Source organism: Coffea arabica, chromosome 5e (assembly GCF_036785885.1).
Source record: "Coffea arabica cultivar ET-39 chromosome 5e, Coffea Arabica ET-39 HiFi, whole genome shotgun sequence".
NCBI lineage: Eukaryota > Viridiplantae > Streptophyta > Magnoliopsida > Gentianales > Rubiaceae > Coffea > Coffea arabica.
This window is the reverse complement of record NC_092318.1, coordinates 54,740,819-54,761,897: the sequence shown is the minus strand read 5'-3', so window position 1 is coordinate 54,761,897 and position 21,079 is coordinate 54,740,819. Positions and strand designations below refer to the sequence as shown.

Genomic DNA, 21,079 nt, shown 5'->3' with positions numbered 1-21,079 from the left:
TTCTATTAAATTGGTTGGCAACAAAATGTGGAGTGCTGTTCAAGCTGAACTCCGTGGTGCTTACGGACAATACGAGGAGTATATATATCACTAACTGCAGATGATAAAGAAGGGACAGCTCTAAGCTAGAAAGACGAGTGAAAATTGCATAGCCTAACCAATAAAAATTTGCACACGGTGAGCTCTCTTTGATCAATCAGAACTTTAAGACGGCTCGGTAAAGAACTCAAAGATGGTGATTGTTGATGAATACCACTACATTGCAGACAGAGACAGAGAGAAAGTTCTAGATAAAAGAGGAACTGAACGAAATTGTAGCAGCAGAAAAATAATAGACATGGGCAGGCTTTATTAGAATCAACAGTTAACAGAAGCTATACATACCATTCGAATCTTATTAGCAAAACAATGCCGAAATCCTTCAGCATAACTACAAAGTATATAATAGGTATGCGTGCGCGTGTACTCGTGTTCCTTTGCTGAAGTTATCGTGAACTGCCAAGTGAATAATGCATAGCATTTGCATTTGCATATAAAAAGTTTGAGGCACCTAATAGTAATGCCCTGAAATACGTGTTCTCTATGAACAAGGAATTAAGCAATCTTGAGAAATCAACGATGTTTCTCTGTCCAAAGTCTCCTTGACGGCTCGGTAAAATTCAACCCAGGAAGAAGAATGCACATCGGCAGGTCCCCAGAGAAATGTAGGATTTGGGCTGGTAGGACACGAAGCAACCAGGTCGAGCACAGAAGCCGCAGGTTTTAGGGGCTGTGGGAAGTTGAATGCCAAGTTATCAACTTTGTGCTCGTAGATTTTACCGTTGCGGTCCAGCTTATACCTGGAGGTGGCCTGGAATTCGCCCCTGGCCTCCCAGGGGACCCGAGGAACACCCCTCAAGTTCCATCTGATCAGAATCAAATTCTCAGACGGCTGCCAAATCCTAAGTAGTTGAAGTGAAATCTCCCTAAACAAGATTCTGCCGTGGAATCTCAAAGCCCAGAAGATCAGTTTGTACTTTTCAATCCCAGCGAAGGTGTTTAACGGGTCCACGAATGTGATGTCATCCCTGCTCCTCCGAAGTGCCAAAAGGAAGGAATTTTAGTAGAGCACTTGCTACCAATCCATTATTCAGCTGATACGGTATTTATATATTTATCCACAAAAAGTGTGGCCAGATTTTAGTTACAAAGGAAGCATGAGTTGAGAGAATAAGCGGAAAAGGGAAAAGAGTACCTATAAATGTCATAATTGAGGTCTTTGGTGAAGAGGAGAGGGAGGTCTTCCCTTAGAGTCCGCACAGCCAGACCCAGGTTCACAAAGAAATCATCCCTGTGGTCATGTTGCTTATTATCCTGAGGAGAAGCAAGAGCAACGGCAGCAGTCGCGGTGGCACAGGTGGTGGGGTGGTGGAGGAGTAGGTGGTGGCGCGGGTGCTGCAGCTGCTGCTTGGTGGGAACAGAAAGAGAGGAGGCCTGCCTAGGAGGCGGTGGGGGTAGAAGCAGAGGAGGAGGAGGAGGAGGAGGAGAGGAGGGGTGGAGTGATTTTTCCTTGGAGTGGATGATTGTCGGGGAGAGGTTGGGCAAGATATATGCCATCCCAGGGCTTCCCGAGTTAAGTAGCAATTTGGCAGAATTTGTGTTCTTCTTCTTCGCCTGTGCTTTGATATACCAGAATTAAATTAAAATAAAGTCCCAACTGACAATTTATGGTGGGACTAAGTTCCGAAACGAACGCAGACCTCTCTATCTATTATCTTTTGAGGAGGGTCCTATTCTATTCGTATCTATCTTCGAGGGTGCGAGGCCAAACAGACAGACTCTCTCCTATCGCATCGCAGGGCGCAGCAGATAGAGAGTATCGACGAAGAAGAAATGAAATGAGAAAACAGCAAGACAGAGCTGGTTGATTTTTGCATATTTTGTTGTGCTCCTGAGAGAGTTGTAGGATTTTGATGAGTGGTTTTGATTGAAGGATGCCATGACACGGCTGCATTTGTCCAAATTCAATCTTTCAGTTCCGAGTTCGACACCCCCATCTTCCATTTGGTCTTCTTCAGGATATGTAACCAACCCATTTTACACTTTTGGGCCCTGGAAACATATGTCCAATTAATTAGATTAAAAAACAATGACCCATTCGCGAGGCCTTAACTCCCTCCCTCTCTTCCAAGTCAAAATTAACGCCTGGATTGAGAATGACTCGACCCACCGTCTTTGGATAATTGAGTAGTTTCAAGTCCCGTTAGGATTGCGCATTCTTTTTAACCGAACAAATTTCTCAATTACTTTTCTTACCTCAAAGTTGGTGATTCTGCAGAGGATGGGGAGAAGGGAATGGCCTTTGGCTAACATACATTAAATAAGAGCCTTCAAAAGGAAGATAAGCACAGCACCCCTCCCTCCATAAGGGCAACTTCTCTAGTTCTAACACTAGAGTTAGTATATATATATATATATATGGATATATATTTAGGGATGTACGCGAGCCGAGCTACTCGCGAGTAGCTCGGTCAACGGCTTGGCTCGAACTCGGGTTGACCGAGTTCGAGCCGAGTTTCGAGTAGCTCGATTGGCGTTCGAGTCGAGTTTTGAGTCTCAAATTTTTGGCTCGAGGCTTGTCGAGTAGCTTGTCGAGCCGGGCTATTTAAATAATACATTTATAATTTAAATAATATATATGTATTATAATTATAAAATGACTATTATGGGTATAGGTTATACGAAATTTACAATATACTCTTCTTTATAATAAAATTTTATAAGGGTAAAAAAGTAATAACATAATTATGAAAATACCTAAAAAGAAAAAATGTCTAAAAAATGCCTCAATTTTTTGGTCGAGTCGAGTCAAAAAACTTGATTAGACTCGGCTTGATAAGGCTTCACTAAAGGTCGAGCTTTATCGAGTCGAGTTTCGAGCTTAGAGCGAGTACATCGAGTCAAGTTTCGAGTATCAATTTTTTTGACTCGAGTTCGAGCCTAGAGATATATGAGTCGAGTCGAGCTCGAGTATAGCACTACTCAAACTTGACTCGATTACATCCCTAGTATAATTAAAGGGAAGGGTTGGACGGGGAATGTGCCAGCATCTCTGCCCCTTTTTTTTTTTTCTTTTGTTGAGGGCAACGTACAGCGCTGAAAACACTATCGTCAACAAATGAGTGCATCAGAGACTCTAATTTGTCGCCTCCCAAGAGACCCAGACCAACCTATAGTAAATTTTCCTTCATCACTAATACACTAGTATTAGAATTTACAATTGTGGCAACTTCCGTTTCTGTTTGGTGGGGGTCGAAGAATGGCACTCTAATGACTAATCTAATCGACCCCCATTAGTCCAAAGAGAGCGACAATAATGATAAAAATAAGAAAGGAAAAATGGTGAAATCTACTGCTGCTTAAGAATTGCATAATTGCATCAAAAAAAAAAAAATTGCATAATAGCAGCGGTAGTATTTCGTAATTTTGCTTAGGATCGATCAGAACGTGTAGGGATGTGAGGGAGGAGGCTCAGAACATTTGATTGGTAACATCATCAACAAAGCCCTCTGAAGAAGCTTTTCAGAGTTTGATGGTATTTCCTGCATCACTGCCCCCTCTTCTTCTCCTTCAAGTCTCAACAGCTACCCCACCCCCCAAAAAAAAAGAAAAATAGAAAAACTCTCCCAAGAGAGCACAGGTCTGCGGCAATTTTGGGAGACTCACTGGAGACCTCAGAATATAGGCTTTAAGAATCATCAGAGAAAGGATCTAAGTGAGATCCTCAATCAGATGGTACGGACAATTTTACCGATACATCACAGGTCCCAAATGTGTGTGTGTGTGTGTGTGCGGACTAAAATATTAATAAAGAAAAACAGAAAACATTTGGATCTCACGTATTGTTTTACTCTTTTGCTAATGTTAGTGCGTGTTTCTCTCTGGAGCCGCTTCCGGCGACGGCCGGACGTTGCTCTCATCCAAGTCCAGGGACCGGAGGACGACGACTCTGAGTTTCGGTAATGGCTGTACATACATATATATATATATATAGTACTACTCCACCAACCTATTATACACAAATTTGAAGAAAAAAAAAAAAAGGAGGCGGACTCAGAAAACCCTAATTCATGTCTTGTACCGCTCAAATTACCAAAATGCCTCCCCTCCTCGCACTGGATTTTTTTGTACGGCCCACCAAATGGCCAAATCCTGCCGGCTAATAAATTACACTAACTTCTCTCCGGTCAATAAAATGACTACAATACCCTCTACTTAATAGATAATTTACCACATATGTGAAATACAAAAACCAAACCAAAAGTAAAAGAAAAATATAAAAACCTCAACAACTCGTCGTCATTTTCAACCCTATTTTAATTAACAACAGTTTCTTTTCACTTTCCCTCTATTTTTTTCTACCTCTTATGATTCTCTCCTTCTTACTTATAACTGCACAGTCTCTTTCGCTCATCAATTACACCACCATGCAAATCTACCATAAGTGTCTATTTCTTTCTTTCCGTAGTACTTAACTATCAGGCCCTTGTTTATTTCTTCTCGTATTATAATTTACATATATTAAAGAATTAAAATTTTCAAAATTACAAATTGATGAAGCAAATGAAAATTTCATGGTCAAATTAGATGGAGATGATGAAAATGGTTGTGATAGAGAGGAAAAAAATGAAATTAATGGGCTATGATTGGAAGAGAAGAAGGGATGACTCTGGGTTATGCTATTATGTCTATTAGACACTAGAATCTAATATCTTTATTTATTTTCATTTTTGTTTGATTTACAAGTATTGGTGGTGGTTTGTCATAAAAATTAGTTTCTCTGTTCATAACGCCATTAGAGTATGGGGTTGTTCTTGGCATAAACATCAATAGTGGTTGGCCAGGTCTTCTGTTCAAATAAGGTGATATGAGATAGGTGTTGGGTTAATAATTTGAGATGTGAGATTAGTTAATAGACAAAATATAGTGTTAATTTGAGGCGGGAAGCTTTTGAGAGTATTTTAGTTGGTGGTGGTGGTTATGGCCTATTTGTAAAGTGATTCGGGTAGTGTTTGGGATTTTAATGATGCCGAAATTGATAGAATTTGGGAGTTAAGTTGAAATGCGATTTTGATAAAATTTGGGATTTTAGTAATACCAAAATTGATAGAATTTGGGAATTAAATTGGAGTTTGCTTGAACGGTTGATGAGATTTTGGATTTACAATTATCGTGGAAGCATAGCAAATTTGGATAAAAGTGTTTGTTACTTTTTTTTTAGTTAAATTGATCACTAAACCTTTTTTTCACTTTCTTTTGATGTTATGATATTGCATAAGGGTATTTTGGGATACTTAAGTAACATTTTGGGATACTTAAGTAGAATTATACTTAAATAGTAAAAATAAGGGAGATCAGCGTAATTTTCTAAAATTGGGGGGAGCTGAGTGAAATTGTTAGAAATCTCAAGGGAGGTTTCTGAAATTATCCCTAAATACCAATTGAAATCCACCCCTTCGAGCCATGTTTTGTTTTTTTTCGAAGATGACAACTGTAGTATATCCTAATCTATCCTACATTAGGGGAGGGGGTGGATCTAAGGAGGTCCAGGAATAACTCGGAGGGAACTGAACCATCATCGGATCAAACGGGTGCACTACGCACCCGCCTGAATTTTTTGAAACAAATCCACATTATAACCAAGTCTTAAAGGTTGATGGTGGGCGCCAACTCAAAGACTACATATCAAATAATGTTTATTAGTACTTCTGTCGGACTCTTATAGTAGTTAGTATATGACCTGAGCATTTGGATGGGAGTTTATTTTAAATATTATTTAGAATAATTATTCAACCACTTTTTATGATAAAAAGGGGATTGAGAATTGTAATTATGATGAAAGCAAGCAAAATAATATTTTAAAAAATATATTGCTATTCAAACCCACTCATTGATATTATTACTAAAACAATGGATTGGTTAATATCCAAGTACCATATATATATTTTTACATCATCAATATAACTATTGTTTCGACCCCCAAAAAAAATTAGCTCGGTACGGTTCCTACGGACAAGTACAATTGAGGTTTTTAGTGCGATTGTTGGATATTATACAATAATCTAATGAACACTAACATTACTTTTGCTATACATGAGAATTTTATTCATGTACATCAATTTAATATGTGAAATAATTATGCCTGTAAATGTATATCAATTTTTTTTTCGGGAAACAAAACAACAACAATTCCGACAATTATACCTTACCCAAACCTGCTTAAGAATGTGATTATTACAAACCATACGACCATTCATAAAGGAAAAAAAAGAGAGAGATAAAAGTATTCCATCAACTTTTATTTATTATTATTATTATTTTCAAAAAAAAAAGATAGAGAGAGAGAGAGAGAGAGAGAGAGAGAGAGAGAGAAAAGTGTGTTTGGATGGTGAGGAGATTTAGACCTTGTTCTTGTGTTCCGGTGTATGAGTGAATTCGAAGTCTATGTGAACAAAGGCTCTCTCCACTTGGGGGAGTTGCTCCAGCTTTTCTTGCAAGGTTTCCCCGATGTTATGGGCTTGGCTCAACAGCATGTCTTCAGGCAACACGATGTCAACCTCCACGAAGTAATGCGATCCCAGAGCGTAGGCTCTCACGGTGTCGATGTGCTGTATCTCTTGGTGGTGGTTCCATATCAGATACGTTATTTTTGCCAGAAAGTCCGGCGGAGCCGTTCTTCCGATCAGTGACCACACGTTCTCCACCACAGTCCTTGACCAAGTGCTGATTGTGTACACAGCTATCTGCATCATTCCTCCCGTTTCATCATTTCATTATTGCAAAAGTACACATATGTATTTTAACCAAATCCAATCACTCACCAATATGGCGCCAGTAGGATCAATCCACCAATAGAATCGTATTGCTAACACAGCTGTTACTAAACCCACCGAGTTGGTGATCACATCAAAAAAATGATCTTGAGCATAGGCTCTAACTATTTCATTTTCGAATCTTCGGCAGTAGACCATCAGCAGAAACTTCACCAGAGTCACAGAGACCATTATTCCAATCATCCACTTTTCCTTCTCATGATCAACTTCAGGACTTGACTGCACCATAGAGAGGGGGCAGCGAATTAAAGAACCATCAATATACATATAATCGGTAGTAGAATTGAAGCTTTACAAGCAAGTATTCACTCTTTCAAAGTTCTAACATGATTTATTGAATGACAGCAGCAGCATGCATATGCATGCATGAAGCTATTATGCAACATGGATACCTTGGAAATCAGCTGCCTAACAGACTCCAGCAATACTTGCAGTCCTAAAGTTGCCATGACAGATGCGAAGACTATAATGCCCTGAAAGCAATGCAGTTTGTTAGTAAAAAGAAATGACATGTAAAGTAGCTCGTTGAAAAAGAAAAATCATTCGAAGGCATCACAATCGATATAAGATGGCACTTGACTTTGACGCAAGAGACGTGCATCAGCTCATTTTGTCTTCTCGTACAAAACACAGAATCTCAGGATTATTCATCAACTAACTTTTGTCACAATCAATGTCAATCTTTGCAATCCTCTTTCAACCCGGTGTAGAACATCAAAAAGGTTCTATCTTCCTACCACATACATATATGAATTTCACATGACAATACAAGAGAGCAGAATGACTCTAAGTACGAGGTTGAGGCACAAAGACGTCAGCAAGAAATAGCATCTTGTACATACAACATACCAGAAAAAAAAAAAGTTTTTATACAGATATCACAAGAGCAAATTTTTCCAGAAAAAGAAAAACATTAAAAGGAATCCTATCGTTCAAAGCACACTGAACTGTGCGACTTACCACTGGTTGCATCCTTTTCTTCCCAATTGGATAGTGGTAGTGGTTTGGGTTTTTCATGGCATTAGAAGTGAACCAGAGAATGCATCCAGATAAAAGATCCAGGAAGGAATCCAGAGTTGATGCAATTACAGCCAAAGATCTGCTCTCAACAGAAGCATAAACTTTTGCTATAAAAAGGACCATGTTAGCTATATTCGAAACATGAATTGCCATCCTTTCACTCCTAGCAAGCTGCTTTAGTTCATCCTGACAGAAGTTTTGGTGATTCAGTAAAAGAAAGGATATCTTTGTTGTCACAAACAAATCTCATTTCTTGGCCCCTGGCCTCTCTATATAACTGTACATACTGAAGTCATACAAGTCACTAAGATGACCATAACAATAGCAGTAATTGTAAGACAGAAAAAGGAGCCCAAAAGAAAAAAGAAATAAACAAAGACCAGCGATCGTCACAAGCAATTTTTTAAGCTAATTGTTCCAGAAGTCAGAGTTAACCAGGCAGTTGGTCTAACAGTCACATTAAAAGGACACATAAAATACCGGAACAAAACCAGATAAACTGGCATTTTGCTGTGCGACAGTATCATCCGCCCCTAGGGGGTGGGCTAAAACACAAGCTCTTTTGGACAGGACACCATAAAAGCTTGGTCTAAAATGATCCTCATTTTCATCATCAGAAAGTAACTTTTTTTTTTAGGTGTGATTACAAGAGCAACAGTGAGTAGATGCAGCAGCCAAAGACAAACCTCCGTCAGACTTCCGTGCAAGCAGCCTGATTCATTAATGGTCTCCATCTCATTGAACCCTTCGAGGAGCCTTTCCTGCTTCTTGTAATACTCTGCAATTTTGCCTTTTTTCCCTAGAAAATGAATGTAGAAGGAAAAGCAAGATAATAAGATATCAGTTACAGTTAGAGTAATTTACCAAAAAAAAAAGTTACAGTTAGAATACAAATTATGCTAGGAGTCGATGACAGATACCATAGTTGTGATCTTGCATGATCATTTTGATGGATAAAAACCTTCCTAAGAAAATCATTGCACTAGTATTTAGTGAAAAAAAAAGGCAGCAAACCTCATGAAACCTGATGGGGTTGTATTGTCGGTCGTTAAGTGGGGCCTGTAGTAGCAAAGTTTTAACTTGTCGAGGGGACTAGAGAAGCTACACTGTCAACTAGTATCAGTCCTCTAGTCCTCTTTCTTGAATTAATGGAGGAGGAGAAGGGCGGATTGCAGATAAAAACCAATAAGACCAGCATAACAACCCATTCCAGAAAATGAAAATACAAAAAATGTCCGTGAAGACAAACAGGATAAAGGAAAGAATCGAAGTGGGGTTTTGGACGTTTCATGTGGTGCTGATCAAACTAGTAGTAGTTTCCATCCTAAATACACAAGATTGCATAAATTTTTTTTTAACAAGAAAAAGGTAGAGCTCTTGATCATGATCACAATTTTGGAGACTAATTTGAGAGAAGCCTTGGGGCTCTTGTGGATGAACAAATAAAGAAAGCAATAGTATCCAGAAAAGTAATACAACACGTACTACTAATAAGCGTTAGTGCGGCGTTGGACTGAAAATGGATAGTCCATAATGATTTGAAATGAAAGAGGGAAGGTGCAGCACAGCATAAATAATTAAATACTAGTAGTAGTCTTTCAGAAAGTCAAGGCAAACAGATGTTCTGTTGTCAACAGGCGACGTGCTTTTACTACTAATTCCTTCACAAAAAGTGCACTGTAAATAAACTGCAGTGTTAGTAGATCTAATCGTGGGGGCAGAGGGCATATTCGAAGCATTACATGAAGTATCCGGGACCCTTCCAATCCGAGAGGGGAAGTAAAGTTTAGTGAGGTAATCGATCGGGCTGAGCCAGCGACCCGCCGCCGCCGCCGCCCAACCACGATGATCCCGTATTCTAGTTTCCCAAAACTCCCCACTCAACCCCGCCGATTAAGTAGTAGTGGTAGTGCTAATAAAATTCTACTGTAGTTGCAGCAGCAGTAGTAATAATAATAATAACAGCAACAATAATGAAGAAGGGAAGGGATTGAAAAGATGAAATGGTAAGAGGAGTAGTGAAGAAAATGATAAATGATGGGGTCGGGGTCGCAGCAGGAGGAAGAGGTTGGAGAGATTGAGCTTTGCATGCATGGAAATGCAAAAGGAAGACTCAAAAGGGGGGGAAGGGGGGTTGTTACATATATATGTGTGTGTGTCTGTGTGTGTATACAGCCGTAATCGAAAGTATTACAACTGACAAATGATAATGAAAAGTAAAAGAGGAGAGTGAAAGGGGGCAGTTATATAAATTTGTAAAGTGGCGGGAGAAGTAGTAATACTGACTTTGGGGGCAGAGGCGCGGGAAACCGAAGGAGCGATGATGATGAGGTTGTTGAGGTAATCGGAACTCGTCAATATTGAGTTTCCAGGAGGAGGAGGAGTTATGGTGGGTGGAGGTGGTGGGTTCAAATGGAGGAGAGAGCAATTCTCTCCTTGAAGATTCCAAGGAATCCGATCCTCCGCCATGGGCATCTCTGCCGGTCAAGACAGCGGGGCTAGGGCTCTTCATATTCTTCTTCTTGAGATTCTACTGCCACTACTATCAAATAGTAAAAGATATTTTCCAGCCTATTAATCACCACCCTATAATTTGCCCCTTTTTCTTGCGGTCGGAACCAACTCTCTGTCTCTCTTTCTCTGTGGGGGGTCGTTTAACAAGATAACTACTTTCCCAGCAGGAATCAGGAATAGGAATAGGAGTCGGAGTTATTTTAACCTCTACAACTTCGACTTTACCCCCTTTCTCTTGAAACTTTACAAGTGTGTGTGTATATATATATATTCCCTCCACCGCCGCTGATGCTGATGCTGATGCTGACGCTGACGCCGATGCCGATGCCGACGCTGCTGGTGCTGGGCCTGGATACTCTGCCCTGCAGTCTACAGCAGTCAGTCAGTCATGTTCATTACCGAATCTTTGGCCTGCCACGTCAAGTTGCACTGCCATGGGCATGGAAGGTGTCATATGTTAGCACTGCTCCATTATTTATGTTTTTTTAAGGTCATATGTTAGTATTTTTTTTTTTCCAAAAGATATATACTAGTAGTATATATAATTCATTCTTTACTGCAACTGCTGCTGCTGCAACTGCTCTTGACTTTTGTATACTATACTGATTTGTAAGTAGCATTTCCATAGGAAATGGGGCAGGGACGGTTGCAACCGTCCCTGAGCGGTTAATGGCCAGGATTTGGCCTCAAAATTTTGTGCGGCTGAGATTACAAGTTATAACTCGATTTCCACGTCATGTGTGGACCCCACAAAAATTTGCTCTAAAGTTACGCGATGTGCAAAAAAAGTTACACGATGTACAAAGAAAGTTACGCGTAGTTGATAATGACGAAAACCGCCTGTAATGGGTTAGATTGTCTTATGGAAATACTATGTTGTAAGGATATTAGATTGTCTTATGGAAGTATTCTCTTATTGCAGTCATAATAATAATAATAATAATACTCCTCTTATTGCATTACACTAGAGTTTGCACTTTTTACATTTGTCAGCGCTTAAAGAAAAAGGAAATATCAATGTGCATGTCACTCAAATCAGAAGAAATTTGGCAAAAGCCAAAAAAAAAGAAAGAAAGTAGGTTGGTGCTGTAATAACCTCCTCTTAATTAATTACTAATGGTAAGTTCAATCATGTTGATGGATGATCATCAATTAGAAACTCAAAACTACTACTCATTGTCGTATATGATCATCCATTCATGTTTTCTTTTGAATTTCATTTCATTTCCTCGCCAAAACAACTTACTAATATGATGTATTGATGCGTGTTTCATTTTTTTGTGATGCCATTTTAAGAAAACAAAAAACGAATACTGACAAATCCATCACACACCACCCCTACACGGCACATGAATATGATAATGATAATGATAATGGTGGTGGATTAGGTATTTTCATTAGCATATTTTTTTGAAAAAAAAAAAAAAAGATCATTAAAAGTGTCGTGGGGTCTACTCTCCTCCTCCGGGGCCTCTAATTTAAGGCTTTTTTTCTGTGCATCAACATCATCAAAGACGTAAAACCCAACTGCCCCACTTATTAGGCTTTTTCTATGCATCATCATCATCATCACCCATATTTTTTTTTTCCGGAAACGACAACTATTGTATAACTTATCTATCCTAAACCATAGGGAGGGAGAGTCTAAAGAGACTTTGTGCTTTGGCAGATACACAGAACTTATTAAATCAAGAGAGTGCTTTGGCACAACTCTTAAATTTTTTTTTTTATTGCAGATAAAATTTGAACTCCCACCTGCAACTCAACAAGTAGGGTCTTAAGACCCACCTTGATGGCCACTGAACCTAGCTCAGTGGTTTCATCGTCATCATCCATATGCTACGCTCTTCAGCCTTCTTTCCGTGAAAAAGTAAACATTTTTCTCGACTGCTGCTAACGCAAAAAATGGGGATGAATGAATATTCTACTATATATGCATAAGGGATTCCCACTACTAGTGCTTGAAAAATGTGTACTACGTATGCATAAGGGGTTGAGATCATTTGAATGATCATGATTATTAGCAATCTAAGCAACCACTACTGCACTCTTTATCTCTATTCTATTCACAAATCAAATCTCATCTCTTGTTTTACTACATACGACCATCTATATAACTGTTAATGTTACACCGCCCAATCTATAACACTTTCACTCTTACTCTTACTCAACGTGCCCTTTAATCTTCGAATTCTGATTCCATGAATTTAGGCTAGCTATTGGATGAATTTTTTTTCTTTTGTTTCAAAAAAAAAAAGAGAGACAGAGAGAAATAGGACAAGTGGGCTACACTTACACTACTACTATTGGTCCTCTTTTTCTTTTTTTTTTGAAAAAGAACAAAAAAAAAAAAAAAATACATGCAAGGAATAATACTATATAATACTACAAATAATGAGGGAAGCTAAAAAAATGTAAAGGAAGAAACGCGAGGGCATAAATGATAAAAGCGTGGGTGCTTCAATGCGCCATCTCTCTCTCTCTCTCTCTCGGTTCTTCTGGTGGCTGACTCTTTCTCCCACACACCACAAAGACAGCCACACACACAGCAGAGAAGACACACAGAAATCGAAGAAGAAAGGCAATTTGCAAACGCTGCTGCTGCCGCTGCCGCCTCTGTGTGTGTGTGTGTGCGCGCGCGCGTGCGTGTATGGTGCGATACACAGACAACTGGACAAGGCAAGAGTAGCAATTTGCAAGTAATACGCAGAGAGAGAGGGTAACAGTCGTCACCAGTTGGGAGCTAACCCTAGACTTTATTCCTCATATCACCCTTCATATAATTCTCTGCTCTCTCCCTCATCCACTCTACTCAAGCATGGTCAGTTTCCTTTATAATCTTTGCTCTCTTCCCCGCCCCCGTTAAGCACATCCCTTTTCTTTAAAGTTACAAACTTTCTGCTTCTTTTCCTAATTTTCTTTCTCCGCTCCTTTTCTTTTTTCCGTTAGTATTGATTTTTGTTGTGGACTGACGTTTTAATCTTTATATATCAAGCTGGATTACTATGATTCTCTGCTAATCATCAAATCCATGAGTTCGTCACTCTCTTTGGCCTCAAATCTCTCTCTCTCTCTCTCTTTCTCTCTCTGCGTCGCGTCGCAAAGTAGTAGTAGTAATTTTGGCGGGCGAGTGTTGATTATTTATTTATTTATTTATTTATCAGATCAATCGTATTGGTTGATGACATTCATATTTGCATTTTACCAGAACAAGTTGGGCAGAGGCCACCGGGACAAAGTTCACCAGTTTATGACCATTACTGGCACTAGGTGTTTTTCCTTTTTTTCTAATACGAATGTTATTTATCTCTTTCTATTGCTGTGCTACTAGCCCACATTATGTTTACCGCTTGAGTTTAAATCCACCTATGATCCTTCCCGCAACCATTCTTTTCATTTATTATTTTCGGCACCCCTTTTACACTGATGCATCTATGTTATGGTAATAGCTACTAGTATGATTTTAGTCCAGCTTTATAGCTTTCCAATGCTTGTAAACTAATGCTTTCTTCAAGATGTATCTAGACTTTTGTCACCGCTGCTAAGCCATCTGCAGATGTGGTTTCATGCTAAGAATTTACAAATCTCCACATTCTTATGATTCCCAAAAAAAAAAAAACCCTCCTTTTGCAATATGCCGTTTGTTTCGAGTTTTGTCATCTTCTTCATCTTTATATGAGATTTGTTACTCAACAGTCCGCATGTAGATTGCTTTTGAGCCAATTCACGATCTGAATCTTTTCTATTGAAGTCTTATCAATATTCCCTTTTTCCAGTATGTTGACCTTTATTATCTTCTTCGTTTTTTTTTTGCTTTTGGTTTCAATCAAAGTGAAAAGGCTGCATATCAGGCTTTGAAGGCTAGTGATTGGCATCTTGAAGGAGCCTTCGACGCATTCTACAGTCAACCCCAACCAAAATCATATACTGATGCTAGGCGCTTGGAAGATCTTTACAACAGATATAAAGGTAGTGTAAAGATACCATCCTTTTGTTTTAATACTATTCCTTCCATTGCTTTCAAATCCTAAATTTTGCTGTTTTGCTCCTGCTTTGGTTCTCTTTTTCTGACACATAACTGGATGAATTGATTTTAGATGAGCGAGGTTTAGTTTGTGTCGGAGAATTAAAGTTTGATAAGGGGACCAAAAAAAAATAACTATCTTAATGATGCAATTGTTCAGATTAAATGGTTTGTGCAATGTGTTCAATTGGGCATATGTATATTTTCAGTGCTTCCTCAACTGGGTGATTTTGGTTTTGTTTGCTCAAACAATAGTAGCATGCTTGCACTTGGATATTTAATATCAATAGTAAGTTAATTAGAATATTCATAGGCTGAGTGTCTGAGTTGTTGCCTCCTTTCTTGTGTTAAGCTTCCGGTTGGGGAAGTTTTTGTGCTGAATTTTGAACGTTTCTGCAGACAATTTCTTAGGACTTTTCACGCTTTGCAACTATCTGCTTCTTAGATTACTTCTCAAGCCTGATTCATTGTTAAGGATGGTAGAGACCTACAAATATCTTTGGCAAACCATTAAAGAAAATGACAGAATCCTCCTTGACTTTTTTTCCTTTTTTTTTAATTATCAAAGGCAGTTTGCTTGTGATTGTGTGCTTAGCATAATGTTGGAAAGTAAAGTGCAGACATCTATTCTGTTCTTATGGGATTTATATGCTGAAAGTTTTCCCCCCTTGTTTTGTTAGTTGATTGCTTCGGCCACTACATACTTGCAGCCACAATGACACCTTACTTTTGGATTATCAAATTATGCTAGCGGCTATTCATGCCATATTATTGCCTTTTATCCTGAATCTTGTGAAGATGTCATATTTTGCAGATGCTTATGCGGATATGATTATGGCTGATGGAATCACTCTTTTGTGCAGTGACATTCTGGTAACTATAACCCTGATCGAGGTTTGGATTTTGTGTATATGTAGTACAGCCAATTTCTAATGGGAATTTTCTGCAGGTGTTTTCAATAGTTTTTGCTTCTTAACTTTTGGGACACTTACTTCTATATGTTCTACCATGGTTCAATAAATTATTGGACAAACGTTTTTTCTTGATTTGTAACAACAAAAGTTTCTTATCGCAGGTCGATCATCAGGATATTGTCATGGTATGTACCTGTGGTTATGGAAGTACTTTGATTGTTGGTCCCTGCTCTCATCTGCATATTTGGTGCTCAACAATCTTTGTTGTTTTTTGGTAGCCTTTAAAATGCTAAAACGGATTGCATATTGACTATTGCTTTTAAAAAAATGGTGATGTAAAAGTTCCAAACTCAGCTTCTTGTGGTTGGGTGATCATTAGTGAAAAGAAATTTGCTTAAACGTTTTTGCTGTTAAGCTTATCTAGATTTCCCATTCTTCTGTAAAGTGAGTTAGCTCTTTGTAAAATAGAATAAAAAGATGTAGCTCTGTGTTATTCACAATCAAAATTATATTTATGGCACATTGTTTAGTCTTGGTTGACATAGCAGTTGTTGTTATGCAGTTGGTACTTTCATGGCATATGAAGGCTGCTACTATGTGTGAATTTTCAAAGCAGGAGTTCATTGGTGGATTGCAGTCTCTAGGGTGTGTTTGAATCAAATCTATCAAGACTCTTGTTTGTGTTTGCTGTTTTTGTCAATAAAAGCTTGAAGTCTTTGACCTGAATCTCAGTCAAATCTGCATTTTCAATGCCAGGGTGGATTCAATAGAGAAATTGAGGGAAAAAATACCATTTATGCGTTCTGAGCTTAAAGATGATCGTAAGTGTGAATGTTGAACTCCCCATTTTTTGACAAGGAAATGTTAACTTTAGACCATGTCTATTAGACTTGTGGGCCTATCTCAACCTAGACCTATTTTGGTTTTGCTTTGGATGTTTTACTAGCTCTCAATTAAATTGCTTAATTTCATTTTTACAGAAAAGTTTCGAGAGATCTATAACTTTGCTTTCGGATGGGCAAAGGAGAAGGTATCAATTCGTTTTGGTTGCTTGAAAATTTTTTTCTTTCATGCTGAGTGATTTTCTAGATATAGCTCCATGGTCTGATTCTTAATTGATTTACTGCGCTGAAGTGTATGCTAACATGAATAAGCCTTCCAAAACCTGGATTATCTCTGTAAAGGTGAAATAAAATGCAGCATGCAAACTGCAAGTAAAAATAATCTGGGTTTTCATGCTGACCTTAATTACCTGAATGCTGTTTCACACACTGTTGGAAACAGAGAGGTGGCTTTACACCTACTACTACACTGCTGATGAAATTTCTCAATTTCAGGGCCAGAAGTCTTTGGCATTAGATACTGCAATAGGGATGTGGCAGCTGCTTTTTGCTGAGAAGCATTGGCCATTGGTTGATCATTGGTGCCAGTTCTTGCAGGTAGCATAAGCAGATATCTCAATATTCCCTTTTTACTTCTGTAGTTGCACATATCAGTCTACGTGTTAGGGTTTTGTACTTAGTGCAATAATTGGTTGACGCTTGCCGCAACTTTCTTGCACTGAAAGCGTTGTTACCCTTTCGATTGGGTATGCTTTTGGAAATCAATATAAAGGCCAGCAGTTTTATGTGTCTGGTTCTTTATCATATAGTTTAATCCATGTGGGAACAAGGCCAATTTCATCCCGATTTGCAGTTGTACTATAGGACCAATGTGTTAGTAATGGATTTGTCTAGACTACTACATGTGATTTTACCTTTTGCTGTCAGTGTTCATACTATCTATTGATCTTACTTTGGGACATTAGTTTTCAGTTCTGAAACCCTTTTTTGCCATTTTTAATTGTATTAAACAATATTGTTATGAACTTCTTACATAATGAGTAGCGTTACTTAAATGTTTCTGCTTCTATGCTTTACAGAATCCGATGGATAAGATTTCCATCAAATATTTGTAGTGACCATATTGTGAAGTTTGAGATTGTCTTTCTGCATCTGTCTGTCCTTCTCTGCTGTATTATTATTATTTTTTAAATATTGATTTTTATGTAAACAACCATGGTGTCTCTGAAATTTGAGATTGTATTCAAAACCAGATCCAACAATTTAGTGGTGCTAAGATGGAACTCGGTTCTTAGTTGTCAGACCTCAATTTTGGCTAGCTAAATGGGTGCTGGTTGTGCAAAATTTAGAACGTGGAAACCCTTCAGATGAAGGAAAGCTTATATTCGTTACATCTTTTTCTCTCTCTCAATTCTCGTCTGATGCTGGTAAATTGTCGTCGTAGAATTGCATGTCACGTCAAACCTATTGATGCATAGTTGTTAGGGTACATTTATTCATCTGCTTTTTGCATTATTTCTCGTACGATTACTAATCCTACTTCCTCCACACACCCCTGCCCGGTGGCCTCGTCTTTTTCAGGCACGACATAATAAAGCTATATCGAGGGACACCTGGTCTCAACTCCTCGAGTTTGCAAAGGTAATTTATGTCCCACGAGTTGGTTGTCTGGAATTTATACAATCTCTTTAACAATTTGTCGTAGCAGAAGGATAAAAAGTGTCTAATAGGGTATAAGAGCATCACACACCGGGAACTGGGATCAGTTTTTGTTTAATGAAAGAAGGAAAGCAATCCCTGTTTGTTCGGGTTGCATCTCAAGCAGTAGTTTGGGTAGTGTGCTTGAAAATTTTCTTCCATTGTGTCACTTTCTAATTCTGATGCCTCTGGTATTAAGCCTTTGCAAGACTGATGTTGTTGTTGTTGTTGTTATTGGTGGTGGTGAATGCAGACTGTGGACCCCCAACTCTCAAACTATGATGTTGATGGTGCTTGGCCTTATCTGATTGATGAATTTGTGGAATACTTGATTGAAAATGGCATAATCCAAAATGGTCAGTTGAGTGATTGGACACAGAAGCATTGATGCTAATAGAAATGAGTGGTATGGTGGATTTGAGAACCGCGATTACTGGTATGTTGTTTGGAAAAATCAAAAGGAAGAGAGGTTTTTTTTTTTCTTTTTTTGGTGTATAAAACAAGATACTGGAAAAACTGTGATGTGGTGCTGCAGGTTGAGTGGAAATTGATATGCTACAGTGGTTTTATGATCTTGGAAAGCAATTGTTATTGATGTTGTTGGTTGGGCTCTTGCTTGCGAGCCAGTGAGTGCTGTGTAACACACACTAGCAGCAGCTGAATCCACAGATGTTTTGAGTAGCCTGCCTATTGGCTTTCAGTTTTTTTTTTTTTTTTTTTTTAAAAAAAATTATTATTATTGAACTGCAGTGCGGAGATGATGAAGGCCTGATTCCAGTTTAGTAGTCAAGTAATTATGATCTTCTTTTCTTTTTTTTGAAGGGATTAATGAATTGTAATTTTAGCAAAGACAGTGGTATATATAGTCGGAAGGAAAATACAAGCAAAGCAATGGCACTAGTTGTAGTAGTAGTATTGAAGTAGTGGAATTTATGGGGAGATTCTACCAACGGTATTAATTATTGGCTGATCTCGCCTCATTTGCGCCAAGGCTGCTTTGTGTTGCGGTTACCGCTTTAGAACCAGTGGCAATGAGCATGCATGCACCCTGACACGCTTCCCATTTTGCAAAGCTCTCCTCTCCCCGCAGCTGCATTAACATGACCTACAATTTATAGCGATAATTGCAAAAATCTCCCTTGAGGTTTCTAACAATCGCATCCACCTCGTCTAAAGTTTGAAAATTTATCGAAACCTCCCCTACCAAAATATCTCTTGGTAGCAATTGATGATGTAAGGAAAAAAAATCCAATATTACCCCTCTATGATGTGTAAAATAAATTTATTAAATTCTAAAAAGTCAACTATCACCATTATTAGTTAGGTGAAAATTTTAAGTTGGTTTTTTTGTAGGAAAATATAAACCATGTTTTGAAAGCATTCTTTTTGGTTACTTTGAGCCTTTTTTTTTTTTGTTAAGTAATTTTTCAAAATACTTATTTTAACAAATGCCTCCCTAATAGGTTGGTCGATTTTTATAAATTAATTAATAAATCTAGTTTAAAAAATTGGGAATGAAGTGTAATATACTAAATTGCATGACGTTAGAGTTTTAGGATAAAGAAGTTTTATCCAAAAAGAATTTCTATTTTTCTCTTTTAATCTCATTTTCACTTAAAATTTGTAAAGCTTGTGAAGGCTGTCATAGTCTTTTCATAATATCAAGGGAGGTAAGTGTAATTTTTCAAACATTAGGGGAGATGGCTGCAATCGTCAGAAACTTCAATGGAGGTTTTTGAAATAATCCCTAATTTATACTTTGACTAGTTATTACCATACATGTGTGTGTGCATGTGTGTGTATCATTAGGATCATAAGATATGGAAATGGATAGGAGGTAAAATAAAATGCGCGCGCGCGCGCACACATATATATTATGAAACTTCCTTTTAAGATTTGGTCCAAGTTGTAGTTTAGTCCGTAATGTTTATTTTTCCTCATTTCATCCCTTATTTTAGTTTAACTCATCACATTGATCATTAAAATAGTTGAGTTGACGAAAATGCCCTTCTACATGGTTTATAAATAAAGACCCCCAAGAGTCTTTAAATATTCAAATTAAAAGATATTACTTTTATTATAGAATAATTCCTCTAACTTTTGAATAAAATAAATTGAAACACTTCCCGTGAATAAAATAATTCCTCTTACTTGTTTGGATTGCCGGTTTCGGTCAAAAAATTACGTCGTTTTCCGTGATCACATTTCCCTATTACCTTTTTCCCTCACATACATCAAATCGCTACAGTAATTTTTTCATGAAAAATCACGGAAAATGCAATCCAAACACAATTTAATATTTTTTCTGCTATTAATCATCATGCATGAAATTATTGCAAGTGGTTAGATTCTGAACTTTGCGGAAAGGGTAGTGAAATATGTGATGTATGGCAATAAAGAAAGAGAAACATGCGCTTTGTTGTAAAGTTTACCCATTTTTCTACAATTCTTGACTATAATATAACACGTTTTCCTTCCTTTTTCTTAAAGTTTAGAGTCTACCTACTTAAAATAATTGTATGCATAATGATTCTGGGGAAAAAAAAAAAGAATATTGGTATTTCAATTTATTTAATCCAAAAATTCAAAAAGATAATTATTGTAGGTAAAAGTTGAACTTTGTAATTCGAACATTGAAGGAGTCTTACGGTGGACTTTTTTAAAAAAAAAATAAACTTTATACATAGGCAGTTTTGTCAACTCAAATATATTAATGGTCAATTTGATGAGTTGAACTAAAAAAGGGGATTAAAGTGAGAAGAAATAGATGTTGAGGGATAAACTGCAATTTTGACAAAACCTTAAGCGGAGATTTTGAGGTTATCCCGTATATAACCAAATAGTTGATCTCGTATTTGATGCTTAAGCCATCTCTTAAAGTGCAAATCATGCCGGCCTTAGCTGCTTTTTAGTGAAGCACTAATATCATTGGGATGGTAGCACGCCTAGTTGCAAACGCGAGGACACTTGAGAATACTCGCGACTTTACCAAGCAAGCCTTAGTTCAGTTGGCCATCACCAAGGACATCGAACCCTCCAAACTGCGCTTTTTTCCCCAGGTGCAGGAACAGAGGGCATATATTCCGACCTGCATCTGGTGTTGCCGTCTCTAGACGAAAAAGTAACCCAAAAAAGTCGAGGAGAAAAACTGTCCTGTACGGTTCCGCACAAACAAGACAATATATATATATAAAA

The 21,079-nt window shown here is 38.0% G+C and overlaps 3 protein-coding genes and 1 non-coding gene across 7 annotated transcripts; 1 reads left to right on the top strand and 3 right to left on the bottom strand.

Annotated features, from left to right (window-relative positions):
• Nucleotides 1-329: 329 nt before the first annotated feature.
• On the bottom strand, nucleotides 330-1,910 carry LOC113743564 (uncharacterized). Its single transcript, XM_027271620.2, has 2 exons — nucleotides 1,235-1,910; nucleotides 330-1,067 (listed from the first exon to the last, which is right to left on the bottom strand). The coding sequence occupies exons 1-2, from the start codon at nucleotides 1,594-1,596 to the stop codon at nucleotides 581-583; spliced, it is 849 nt and encodes a 282-aa protein (XP_027127421.1). The 5' UTR covers nucleotides 1,597-1,910; the 3' UTR covers nucleotides 330-580.
• A 1,798-nt stretch (nucleotides 1,911-3,708) lies between these two features.
• Nucleotides 3,709-3,806, bottom strand: LOC113720272 (small nucleolar RNA snoR117). Its single transcript, XR_003455256.1, has one exon. It is a non-coding gene; the product is annotated as a small nucleolar RNA snoR117 (small nucleolar RNA).
• Nucleotides 3,807-6,117: 2,311 nt separating this feature from the next.
• Nucleotides 6,118-10,638, bottom strand: LOC113743525 (metal tolerance protein 9). The gene is made up of 6 exons (XM_027271567.2): nucleotides 10,179-10,638; nucleotides 8,579-8,691; nucleotides 7,833-8,078; nucleotides 7,265-7,345; nucleotides 6,861-7,091; nucleotides 6,118-6,782 (listed from the first exon to the last, which is right to left on the bottom strand). Exons 1-6 carry the CDS (start codon nucleotides 10,402-10,404, stop codon nucleotides 6,438-6,440), a joined length of 1,242 nt encoding a protein of 413 aa, XP_027127368.1. The 5' UTR covers nucleotides 10,405-10,638; the 3' UTR covers nucleotides 6,118-6,437.
• Nucleotides 10,639-12,836: 2,198 nt separating this feature from the next.
• LOC113688135 (uncharacterized) lies at nucleotides 12,837-18,565 on the top strand. Of its 4 annotated transcripts, XM_072049461.1 has the most exons (12): nucleotides 12,837-13,227; nucleotides 13,402-13,441; nucleotides 13,615-13,676; nucleotides 14,239-14,375; nucleotides 15,245-15,303; nucleotides 15,506-15,529; nucleotides 15,907-15,989; nucleotides 16,101-16,165; nucleotides 16,325-16,374; nucleotides 16,682-16,783; nucleotides 17,768-17,827; nucleotides 18,138-18,565. In XM_072049461.1, the coding sequence occupies exons 3-12, from the start codon at nucleotides 13,657-13,659 to the stop codon at nucleotides 18,270-18,272; spliced, it is 735 nt and encodes a 244-aa protein (XP_071905562.1). In that variant the 5' UTR covers nucleotides 12,837-13,227; nucleotides 13,402-13,441; nucleotides 13,615-13,656; the 3' UTR covers nucleotides 18,273-18,565. The 4 variants fall into 4 exon arrangements, with proteins under 4 accessions (XP_071905562.1, XP_071905561.1, XP_071905563.1 ...); XM_072049460.1 differs by lacking the exon at nucleotides 13,402-13,441; XM_072049462.1 differs by lacking the exon at nucleotides 13,402-13,441 and having other exon boundaries at nucleotides 13,110-13,227; nucleotides 13,571-13,676.
• Nucleotides 18,566-21,079: the final 2,514 nt, after the last annotated feature.